Source organism: Numenius arquata, chromosome 9 (assembly GCF_964106895.1).
Source record: "Numenius arquata chromosome 9, bNumArq3.hap1.1, whole genome shotgun sequence".
Classification (NCBI taxonomy): Eukaryota; Metazoa; Chordata; class Aves; order Charadriiformes; family Scolopacidae; genus Numenius; species Numenius arquata.
In genome coordinates, this window is record NC_133584.1 from 61,281,773 (window position 1) to 61,293,692 (window position 11,920).

General features: G+C 53.1%; 1 protein-coding gene across 1 annotated transcript in view; it reads right to left on the reverse strand.

Annotated features, from left to right (window-relative positions):
- RAB10 (RAB10, member RAS oncogene family) overlaps positions 1-10,451 on the reverse strand; it is a 41,836-nt gene extending 31,385 nt beyond the window's left edge. Inside the window, exon 1 of the mRNA XM_074153988.1 lies at positions 10,323-10,451. Within this exon, the coding sequence (XP_074010089.1) occupies positions 10,323-10,449 (127 nt within the window). The 5' untranslated portion in view covers positions 10,450-10,451. The remainder of the gene's footprint in view (positions 1-10,322) is intronic.
- Positions 10,452-11,920: the final 1,469 nt, after the last annotated feature.

The window sequence follows — 11,920 nt, forward strand, 5'->3', positions numbered from 1 at the left end:
AAGCCTTGGAAGGTATGAACTAAGGAATTGGAAGCACCTAGAGACTGGTACCATGCCCAGGGTTAGAAGGGCGGGAGAGACAACACTCGGCACATCAAGAAGTCAGGCATCAACTTCATTCATTCAGTTATTAACTTCAGGCATCTGGACGTGTATCTGAAGTAAAATGTAAAATCACCCATACTCTACAAGACTAAAATGGTGGTGAGACCAAGTTAAGACAGAACCATCTCAGAGAGCAGAATAACTTTCCTTGGGGACCAGGTGCATATCATTTAGTGCATGTTGCCACGAAACAGCCACAAGAGTTTGATCTCCGAAGCCACGGATGACACAATTAGACAAGACCAGCTTTAATGAACCTCCTGATAGCCTCGTAAATCAAAGGACAGGTGAGTAGGGGTACCCCTGACCTAAAATGGGTAAACACTTGAAGTTATTTCAGTACTACCCATCTCCATAACCACATCTTTTAAGGTTCTGAAGCTCAGATCTTGGGCCAAGACGGCCTCCCACTGAGGATGATACCTTCATCAAGGACAGTGGGATCCAGGGCATCCTCAGCAGATTTACAGACAACACCCAGCTGAGTGGTGTGGTGACATGCCTGAGGGACGGGATGCCATCCAGAGGGACCTGGACAGGCTGGAGAAGTGGGTCTGTGTGACCCTCATGAGGGTCCTGCCCCTGGGTGGGGGCAACCCCCAGTCCCAGCCCAGGCTGGGGATGGAGGGATGGAGAGCAGCCCTGCCCAGAAGGGCTTGGCAGGAAAACGCTGGCCATGGGCTGACAACGTGCACTGGCAGCCCAGAAAGCCCCCCTGCACCCTGGGCTGCATCCCCAGCAACGTGGCCAGCAGGGAGAGGGGGGGGATTCTGCCCCTCTGCTCTGCTCTGGGGAGACCCCCCCCAGTGCTGCCTCCAGCTCTGGGGCCTCAGCACAGGAGAGACATGGACCTGTTGGAGCGGGGCCAGAGGAGGCCACGGAGATGCTGGGAGGGCTGGAGCCCCTCTGCTGGGAGGACAGGCTGAGAGAGTTGGGGGGGTTCACCCTGGAGAAGAGAAGGCTCCACGGAGACCTTGGAGGCCCTTCCAGTCCCTCAAGGGGCTCCAGGAAAGCTGGGGAGGGACTCTGGATGAGGGAGGGGAGCCCTAGGAGGAGGGGGAAGGGTTTGACACTCAAAGAGGGGAGACTGAGATGAGATGTGGGGAAGAACAACTTTGCTGTGAGTGTGGTGAGAGCCTGGCCCAGGTTGCCCAGAGAAGCTGTGGCTGCCCCATCCCTGGAGGGGTTCAAGGCCAGGTTGGAGGGGGCTTATTCATAGATTGGTCCAGGCCGGAAGGGACCTCCAAAGGTCATCTAGTCCGACCTCCCCGCAGTCAGCAGGGACACCCCCAACTAGACCAGGTTGCCCAGGGCCTCATCGAGCCTCACCTTGAATATCTCAAGGGAAGGGGCCTCAACCACCTCCCTGGGAAACCTGTTCCAGTGTTTCACCACCCTCATAGCAAAGAACTTTTTCCTAATATCCAATCTAAATCTCCGCTTCTCCAACTTAAAACCATTGCCCCTCGTCCTGTCACTGCAGGCCTTTGTAAACAGACCCTCCCCAGCCTTCCTGTAGGCCCCCCCCAGGTACTGGAAGGCCGCTATGAGGTCTCCCCGGAGCCTCCTCTTCTCCAGGCTGAACAACCCCAGCTCCCTCAGCCTGTCCTCATAGGAGAGGTGCTCCAGCCCCCTGATCATTTTAGTGGCCCTCCTCTGGACCCGCTCCATCAGGTCCATGTCCTTTCTATATTGAGGGCTCCAGACCTGCACACAGTACTCCAGGTGAGGTCTCACCAGAGCAGAGCAAAGTGGCAGAATCACCTCTCTGGATCTGCTGGCAACGCTTCTTTTGATGCAGCCCAGGATGTGACTGGCCGCCTGGACTGCAAGTGCACATTGCCTGCTCGGGTCCAGCTTCTCATCCATTGGCACTCCCAAGTCCCTTTCCTCAGGGCTGCTTTCTAATGCCTCATCCCCCAGGCTGTACTTATACCGAGGATTGTTTCGGCCCAGGTGCAGAACCCTACACTTGCTTTTATTGAACCTCATGAAGTTTATCTGGGCCCACCTCTCCAGCCTGTCCAGGTCCCTCTGAATGACATCCCGTCCCTCTGGTGTATCGACAACGCCACACAGCTTGGTGTCATCTGCAAACTTGCTGATGGTGCTCTCAATCCCTCTACGTCATTGATAAAGGCTTGGAGCAACCTGGTCTGGTGGGAGGTGTCCCTGCCCAGGGCAGGGGGTGGCACTGGGGGGGGCTTTAAGGTCCCTTCCCACCCAAACCATTCTGTGATTCTGTGATGTTGATCACAGCCCTGTTGGACTGTAGTACTAAAGGAACTCCCAGTTCATAAAGCATCACGCCACACCAGACCCATGTTATGCTGTGTCCAGCACTGTTCCCAATCCAAAAACTGCTTTAGCCTGTCTGGTATCTGTGGAGCTAATCATTAGTCCAAATATGAAAGAACACCAGTTTGAAAAGCATCCTTGAGGAAAAAGCTGTACAGGTATGGATGTCAGCACAGCTCTCCCATATTTAATGGTAATCAAGTGAGCCAGCCTCTCTCAGGGAGCGTTAAGACAGATTTTGGAAACGCACAACGCAAAGGGGTATTTCTCCAGGTTACACAGTATAAAGCAGTCACAATCCCAGTGGGAAAGAAAGCCTCGGGTTGTTTTAGCTACAAAAAAGAACAAAAACATGCAGAGACTTCTAGTTAAACCCACGCAAGACTTCTAGTTATACCCACACAGAAGAGAAAAGCCCACACAGTTAAGTCATACCGAAACACAAAATATTCAAGACTTGCAGCAGCAACTCCGGACTCTTTCCTGTTTCCCCAAGGCCAGACACGGAACTCCCAAAGCACTGGGAATTTGACAAGCCCGTTTTTTACAAAGCATTTCTGAAGAACCTTCCCCTCCTCAGCAAGGGTTACACAAAACCCACACCAGCTGAAGCTCTTCTCCACGTGTCATCAGAAGGTCACGCAGCAGAACAGGCCCTGGCTGCCGCTGCCAGGGGAATCCGTGCAACCTGCTCTCGTCCAATGTCTTTCCCAGGCGTTTCTCAACCCCAGGCGGGATGAAGTTTCCTGGCAGGAGCCGCCATCCTTCCCGAGATTCTCCTGCTCTTCCCTCCACGACGCCGCTGACAAGCAAGAACACGCTGCCCTTCCACCGCTCCAGAGAGGAGGAGGACGACAAGAGCAAGCCGTTGCCACCCGAGTGCTGGAAGTGGCCCACACCCTGGTCCCGAGGGCTGTAGGAGCAGGTACAGCCAGCGTGGCCTGTCAAGACACAGCACTGCTGGACTAGAGGCAGCTACATCTGCTCAGCACAGCCTAAAAAAACCTCTTCAAGTTAGGATTACTTCTCTTCTATCTCCTGATGAAGTATTTATCAACAGACTCTCAACCAATTCTCTAATTAAATACCAATATAAACTTTACAGGTAGAAAAGATTAAGCATTTTTTATGATAAAGAGAAAGGAGTGATAGATTTTCTTTCTAAAAGAGGTAAATCAAGAAGTTGGGAGAAGATCTCTTCTCTGCACCCCACAGTTGACCTTATCACTTAACAAAGCACTACATAACAGCCCTTGGTTTCTAAAATCATAGAATCCTAGACTGGTTTGGGTGAGAAGGGACCTTAAAGCCCCCCCAGTGCCACCCCCTGCCCTGGGCAGGGACACCTCCCACCACAACAGGTTGCTCCAAGCCCCCTCCAACCTGGCCTTGAACCTCAATCTCCCCTCTTTCAGTGTCAAACCCTTCCCCCTCCTCCTAGGGCTCCCCTCCCTCATCCAGAGTCCCTCCCCAGCTTTCCTGGAGCCCCTTGAGGGACTGGAAGGGGCTCCAAGGTCTCCCCGGAGCCTTCTCTTCTCCAGGCTGAACCCCCCCAACTCTCTCAGCCTGTCCTCCCAGCAGAGGGGCTCCAGCCCTCCCAGCATCTCCGTGGCCCTCAAATGAAGGCTTGATCCTTGCTTAGCAATTTTCAAGCAAGTTTTCTACCAATGTCAACAGGCATTTCATTTGGTCTTGTAAATTCCGGAGCAGAGCACAGATTATAGGGACAGCCTGTCACAAGAAGCTACAGGCCTGGGCTGCGAATGGGGAACACGCTTTAGAGAACGTTAGCGACTTCATCCGCTCTTTATCTTTGCCACTTACTGTTGAAGCGACAGCTCAGTCTCCTCCTGGAAGCAGGGCTGGCTTAATCGCAGCAGCCAACCTCCACGTGCTCCTTCCCATTCCTCTCCGTGTCTCCTCATCGTACTTAGCACATTTAGGTAACAGCTGCCTATTAGTTTCAGCCGAACAGAAATAGCGTGTCAGTGCAAGGGCAAACAGAAAGGGGAGCAGCGTGGCTGCGTGTCCCATGTTGCTACCCCACAGGTATGTGCCCGAGGAAGGAGCCCAGCAGCTTCTCAGCCTCCACCAACTGTTCTTTGCCCTGAGGCAGCAACAGCAGCAGCACAGGGAGAGGAGCAAGCCCAGTTTAAGCTTTGTTTCATACTGGGGCCAGGGAGGAGGGTGCACTGGCGCTGCTGCCAAGGGCTTTCTTTGGTGGAACCGCAACCCTAAAAGTGAATTTTCAGTGCGAGTGCCACCTACCCCAGAGTTTCCACGTCCCCAGACGCCCTACGCGCTCTGCCAGCACAGATTTATACGGTAACATAAGAAGCCAGATCAGGGAACTGATCCAGCTCAGCTGAAAAAATAGCTATGTTTAAAAAAATAAAAAGTTTCCAGCCGGCTCAGTTCCTCAGCCTTCACCATACAGCCATCCACATGCTCCTCGTCAGCGCCGTGAGGCACGCTGCTCGTTATCCACGGCCCTACATTAAAGAAACCCTCAATCATACCCTATCACACCGTAAGCCCAGTCCGCTCCGTAGCCCTTCTCCTGGGCATCCCAGCAGACAGGGGTGAGGAGAACCACCCTCCCCAGCCCAAAGGACGCTTGCTCATCTCCAGCCACCAAGAGCCGAGGGGATTCCCAAACCCAGGACCGCACCCAGAGCATCACATCCAACAGCCGCCCATGGACTCACTTCAATTTTTTACTTTCATTTTGAACCCATTTATATTTTCCCCTCCAGAACTTCCCGCGACAGCAAGTTTTACAGCTCAATTATCTACGTGTAGAAAGGATTTGTGCACCTCCTGCTGCATGATGATTCCTGGACTCCACATCATGGAATGGCTGAACAGGAGTTGGGGTGGGGGTTTTGTTTGGGAGGGTGATTTGTTGGAATTATTTTTTTTCCTAATTCATCTGCTCCATGCCAGGAGTCAGATCCAGCCTGAACCCACCGTCCAGGCACAATACAAACAGAACTCAAGGTTGTTTGCTGCTCCCACAAGCTATAGATGAGACAGAAAAGGTATTTAAGGAAAAAAACAAGCCAGTACTTTTGGCTGCTGTAGTAAATGCTCTTTTTCTAGACCCCATAAATCACTTGTTTTTCCAACTCCACTGCAACCACCATACAGCTAAAGCACTTCCACAATTCAAAACTTAATTTCTGCTTAGTTTGTTTTCCCCACAATCTACTGAGTTTTTTCCCTATTTTCTATCTGGGTCTCCTTTCTTCCTAATACTAATTTATCAAAATCATGGGCAAACAACTCCTCACAAGATGCATGAAGAAACGTGCTATATTTACTATTTTTGATATCTGAGGACTGATTTTAAAAAATTTCACTGCTTAAATGTACCAATGTGCAATGATGCTGAAGCAAGTGCTTAGCAACTCAAAATCGCTTCTAATAAAGGCCAACCATCCAACCTGAGAATAAAAGAATTTAATCAGAAAATAGTTTTCACATACCTTTGCTTTTAAACCAGAACAGTTCTGTACACTCCTAGCACAGCTTTGGCATCAAGACCTTCCTGTGCTCAGAATAAAACATGGGGTGATCAAACCTCAGAATACTCATACAGCTTTTTCTCCTTGCCTCTGGATTTGAGAGTTGCAGCCAGCGTGAGTAACGACCAGAAATACCCAACACAACTGCCTCTTCCCTCTGGGTTAAGAGCCCCGAAAGCTTCACCTACATCAAGAGCATGTGGAGGGAATCTCAGGATGATTCCATACGCTTTGTTCTCCTGAGGGCGTTACAAGAGGTAGTCAGATTTCATGGGAAAACATTTTTTGTGACTCACCTTAATTTGCATTTTACTTAGTCAAACAATAGCAATAATACGCATGAGCTCAGTTTTGACATTCCAATTTTTTAGCCAGCCCTCCTGGCAGGAAGAGCCCTCCCTACCTGCATACGCCCCACCAAAGGGGCACTTTACCTGCTGACCCCCAGCAGCTTCCCAGCTCCCACACATCCCTTTGCCAGGGTTCGCTTCAAGCTGTCATCAAGCTGACATGCTGCATGCCAATTAAAAAAAAAAAATTACTAAAGAAAATTAAGATCTCAAGCACACGGTGACTGGAAGCTACTTACGCTAACATTTTTCATCTTAAAGAAAAATTGCTGGTAGCTGAGTGGCAGCAGAGAAACTGCAGATGTTAGCGGGGTTTGGGGAGAGGGGAGACAGGCAGCAGCCCATCAAGAGAAGCCCTTGGTGCTAAGGAGCCCCAGGGAGCAACACCAGTGCCCAGAGAACTGCTACCACCGACAGACCTGATCCAACTGCAGAGTATCCACAGAGTAACTGAAAACTCACCATAATTTCTCAAAAACACCCAAACCCCACCACCATAAAAATGATTTCTACACCTGAGGATTACTGAAGAGCTCTTAAAACCAGTTTGTGATAGACTAAATCTTCTAACATTTACTCCCTTTCCACCTGCAAACAGCAAGACAGCACGTGAGGACAAGGCCCCCGCTCTCTCCAGGGAGGTTAGGATGACTTAGGGATTCTTGCCGAACAGCCATCTGGATTATTTATAGTGTCTCGAGACAGGGTAATGAAATCATTCACACAGGCACCTAGGCACAGCCCAAAGCCCAACTGCTGTTTTAGCAGGAAATATTAGATTGAAGTGATTCAAAGTCAAACGTTAAAGAGAGTATACTGAATTACACGTATAGTAAATTATATCCCGACTGCCATCACGGATCATGCTTAATCACTCCTTAAAATGCGCAAAAGATGAAAGCAAGTGAACGCAAGTTACAAATGTGAAGTAGAAACGTGTTATTATTGTATCTTCACTTACATGTACAGACAAACCTCTGGTTTTATAGCATTAAAACACTCCCCCCACTCATCTTTTGTATACACGGGCTGGTTCCAACATTCTTTGAGACTCATCTTTTCCCATAAAGACTAGAAAGACCGAACCAGTCCCTGCTGAGAGCCACCAGTACCACAGGACATCTTACGGGCTTGGCTATCTCAGGTTCTTGGTGGAGCTCAGCGTAAACACAGAAACATGAATCAGAGCTAACACGCCACCAAGTATTGTTTGGTTTTTTGTTGTTTTTTTTTTACAATAAGCCAGTCACCTTCAATGTCATCTACTGTGTACACAAGCGCTTTGGAAATAGTATTTCCTTGTTGCTACAGGTCAAAGACTCCGTCTGAGGTTTTTTCCTGAAACTCTCCTCTTCCGGCTGCAAAACGAGCCAGAGCCGTCCAGCCTCTGCAGTTGATTTATCCTGGCGGGTACCACCTGGCAAAGCACCTTTCCAGGTTCCCTGTTCCATTCCTGCCCTCGCCGCGGCAACAGAGGAAAGACTGAGAAAGTTTGAGAACGGTAGTTACCGGTGGCGATTTGAGATAAGGTATTTTCGGACAGATTACTCCATCGCTTTGCTGTAATAACGCAGAGAACAACTCAGGTGTCTTAATCCAGTTCAAGATTTTTCCTTCACACTGCTGCTTTTTAAACGTCTCCCTTTCAACTGACACCGCTTGCACAGGACACTTTCCCCCCAGGTTCCCACATTAAGCAATTACTTACAGAAGAATTAAGGCAACAATCCATTTAAGACATCTTTGGGCAGTGCAGCACCTGGAATTCAGCACCGCACAGAAAATCTATTTGCGCCCCAAGATCTGCTAAATTCCACCACAAAGACTCAAGTCTGACACACCCTGAGACACCAACTAGTCATCAAGTGGTGTTCCCAGCTACCATAGCTAGACATTTAGCTGGGAATTTCGGCAATAAAACTTGTTTGCCTTCAGTGCACATGGGCAACAAAGGGTTTACGTGCTCCAGAAATTAATACCCACTGGTCTAAATTGGTTTCACTGCTCAGGAACACTTCCAAACTCTGCCCGTGCACACTTGCTGCTAAACCCGGTGATACTCTGCTTGAACGCTCAAAAACCGCAGTTAGACCGAGAAGTAATATTAATTACTAAATTACTAATTACCAAAAATCACTCATCACTAAAAGCACGAGTTCTCTGGAGCACGAGCCACCATATACCCACTGACTTCTTAGCTAAGACGTTGACTATTTTTAACTCTGAGAATTGGAATAAACCTTCCCAGCAAACTCAGCACCAAAGGCCATGTGATCCAGGCGGGAATTTGCCAAGCAGCGCAGAATTACACCACAACCAGGGCAGCAAAAGAAATACAGCCTTCAACAGGCAAGGTATGCGATGCTAAGAGACATAATAACGTGACTGTCACACACACACACACCCCCAAGGCAACTAAGCAGAACCCTGAGTTGAAGCTCAAAAAGCTTTTAGGCAACAACTGCGTCTTGACACTTAGTTGTCACCCAAGTATATTTTTTTTTCACTTCCAATTACCCAAGGCCCAGTTAAGAGATTCTTTTTACGCCTTGTAGTCTGAGCTGCAATTTTTAGGGTGATGTTTTCACAAAGATGAGGAAGTCCACAGAAGCGTCCTTCCACCTAGCACTCAGATTTTACTCCGTTTTCCTACCCTTGCTGAACAACTGTATGGCCAAACATGAATGAAAAGGATTTATACAGAATCACAGAATGGTTAGAGTTGGAAGAGACCTTAAAGATCATCCAGTTCCAAACCCCCTGCCCTGGGCAGGGACACCTCCACTAGACCAGGTTGCTGGTTTCTATCAAGCACAGAAAGCCAATTCAAAAATCCCCCCAAAAAAAGATTTTTGTGGTAGGTATCGGTGCAGGTGATGCCAGTGGCCACTGCAAGAAAGAGTAGAGGTGTGAATTCTCTTAAATTACCAGAGTCAGTCATCAAGGTTGGAAGCTGCTGACCTGAACTCTTCATCTGCAAAACAAGCCAGTGTTCAGGAGAAAAAAAAAAAAAGAAACACTATGATAAACCTCGGGAGAAAGGCTGTTGGGTACAAGGCCTGTCTCACAGCATAGATCAACCAGAAAGAGGAAAGCCACGAAAATACACAGCTCTCTTTCATGATCACTGAGTCACAGAATGGTTTGGGTGGGAAGGGACCTTCAAGACCATCCAGTGCCACCCCCTGCCCTGCACAGGGACACCTCCCACCACACCAGGTTGCTCCAAGCCCCCTCCAACCTGGCCTTGAACCCCTCCAGGGATGGGGCAGCCACAGCCTCTCTGGGCAACCTGGGCCAGGCTCTCACCACCCTCACAGCAAAGAACTTCTTCCCCACATCTCATCTCAGTCTCCCCTCTTTCAGTGTCAAACCCTTCCCCCTCCTCATCAAGAGTCCCTCCCCAGCTTTCCTGGAGCCCCTTGAGGGACTGGAAGGGGCTCCAAGGTCTCCGCGGAGCCTTCTCTTCTCCAGGCTGAACCCCCCCAACTCTCTCAGCCTGTCCTCCCAGCAGAGGGGCTCCAGCCCTCCCAGCATCTCTGTGGCCTCCTCTGGCCCCACTCCAACAGGTCCATCATGATTCTATGATTCATTCTCTGATTGTTACAGGTAACCTGGGAAGAACGATGTCGAAGGCTCTACCGTAGTCACACTAACGAAGGACTAAAGTCAGCTTTGCCAGAAGCCCGGCGGCTCTCTCACAGAGGAGAGAAGGACAACAGCTTTGTTGGGTGAGAACACAGACCCCACCCACGAGTGTCATCATTTCTGCTCCGCCACATCAATAGCGGCGAAGGCACCGTGCAGGGACGGCGACCCCACCTCCCTCGGGGTGCAGGGGGACAGAGACCCACCGGTGATGGGGGCAGCCAGGGGGGCTCTGCCCGCTGATGGCAGAGGGTTGTGGGGAACGAGCTGCCAACAAAAGCCCCAGGGAGGGGAACGGAGGGAAATAGAAGGTCGCTGAGGGTCATCGAAACCCTGGAGGGGACCCGGAGCCCCGTGGGAGCGGGGAGGGGACCGCGGGGGGGGAGGCACTGACCGATGGTGGAGATGAAGGTGGTGTTGAAGGCATCGTCGGAGAAGCGGAAGAGCACGCAGGTCTTGCCGACCCCCGAGTCCCCGATGAGGAGCAGCTTGAAGAGCAGGTCGTAGGTTTTCTTCGCCATGGGGAGGCGCGGCGGCCGCCGCCGCCCGCTCCGGCCCCCCGCTCGCCCCCCCCGCCGCCCTCGCTCACCGGGCGCCCCCGCCGCGGCTCCGCCCGCCCAACCCGGCCGGCAGCACCGGCCGCGCCGCTCGGGAGGGCGGCGGCGAGGAGGAAGAGGAGGAGGAAGAAAAAGGAGGAGAAGGAGGAGGGGGCCCACAAAATGGCTTCCTGTCGCGGGGCCGCCCCGGCGCCTCGCGCGCTCCCCGCGCCGCCACGGGCCCGCTGCTCTTCACGGTGGGGAGGCGGCGGCGCCCGGCCTCATAACCCCGCGGCTGGGCCCGGCTACGACTGGGCCCGACCCGGTTCCCCGGGACGGCGGCGGCGGCGGCTCCTCACAGGCGCTGCCGAGGCTGCGCGCGCCGCTCGGTAACCGCGCAGGCCTCCAGGCGGGGGCGCGCACGCCCTGACGTCAGCACGCACGACGGGGGCGGGGGCTTCCCACCCTTGCGCCGGCCGGCCGGCCGCCGGCGGAAGTCCCGCCTCCCCGCGCCCTCCTCGTTCCCATTGGGTGCGCCCGCCTGCCAGTCCTCCCCCGGGGTGACGTCACGGGGCGGTGGGGCGGAGGCCGCCCCCTGGCGGCGGGCGGGGTGAGGGGGCGCCGCGCGTGCACGGGGACCCGGCCCCGCTGCTGCCCCCGCGCCCCGGGCAGGCCCCGGGCCCGCAGCCCCTCCGCCGTGTCCCCGGCGACCGTGAAGGACCCTCCACCGCAGCCGCGGCCTCCCCGGCCCCCGCACCTGACAGCCCCAGCCGAGCCTCAGCGGGTCCGGGTGGGCCCTGGACTGGGTGCGGGCCTGCGCCCTGGAGCCCCCCGGTCTGAACCCAGCACCGGCTGGGGATGGGCACCGCCGCCGGGAGACCAGGGGCGTGCCAGGGCCTGGGCATCGAGCCCCGCCAGTGACTCCATGAGTGGATGAGGGAAGAGCCGTGGATGTTGTCCCTCTGGACTTCCATAAGGAGGGTCCCCCACACGGTCCCCCACGACGTCCTTCTCTCTGGATTGGAGAGGTGTGGATGTGATGGGTGGGGTGCTTGGTGGATGAGGGATTGGTTGGATGGTCACATCCGGAGGGTGGTGGTCAACGGCTCCACGTGCAGGTGGAGATCAGTGACAAGTGGTGTCCCTCGGAGGTCCGCACTGGGACCAGCACTGCTCAGTGTCTTCATCAATGACAAGGACAGCGGGATCGAGGGCACCCTCAGCAGATTTACAGACAACACCCAGCTGAGTGGAGCGGTGACAGGCCAGAGGGACCTGGAGAGGCTGGAGAAGTGGGTTTGTGTGACCCTTGTCCAACAAGGCCAAGTGCAGGGTCCTGCCCCTGGGTGGGGGCAAACCCCGGTCCCAGCCCAGGCTGGGGATGGAGAGATGGAGAGCAGCCCTGCCCAGAAGGGCTCGGGGGGGAAAAGCTGGCCATGGGCTGGCACCGTGTGCT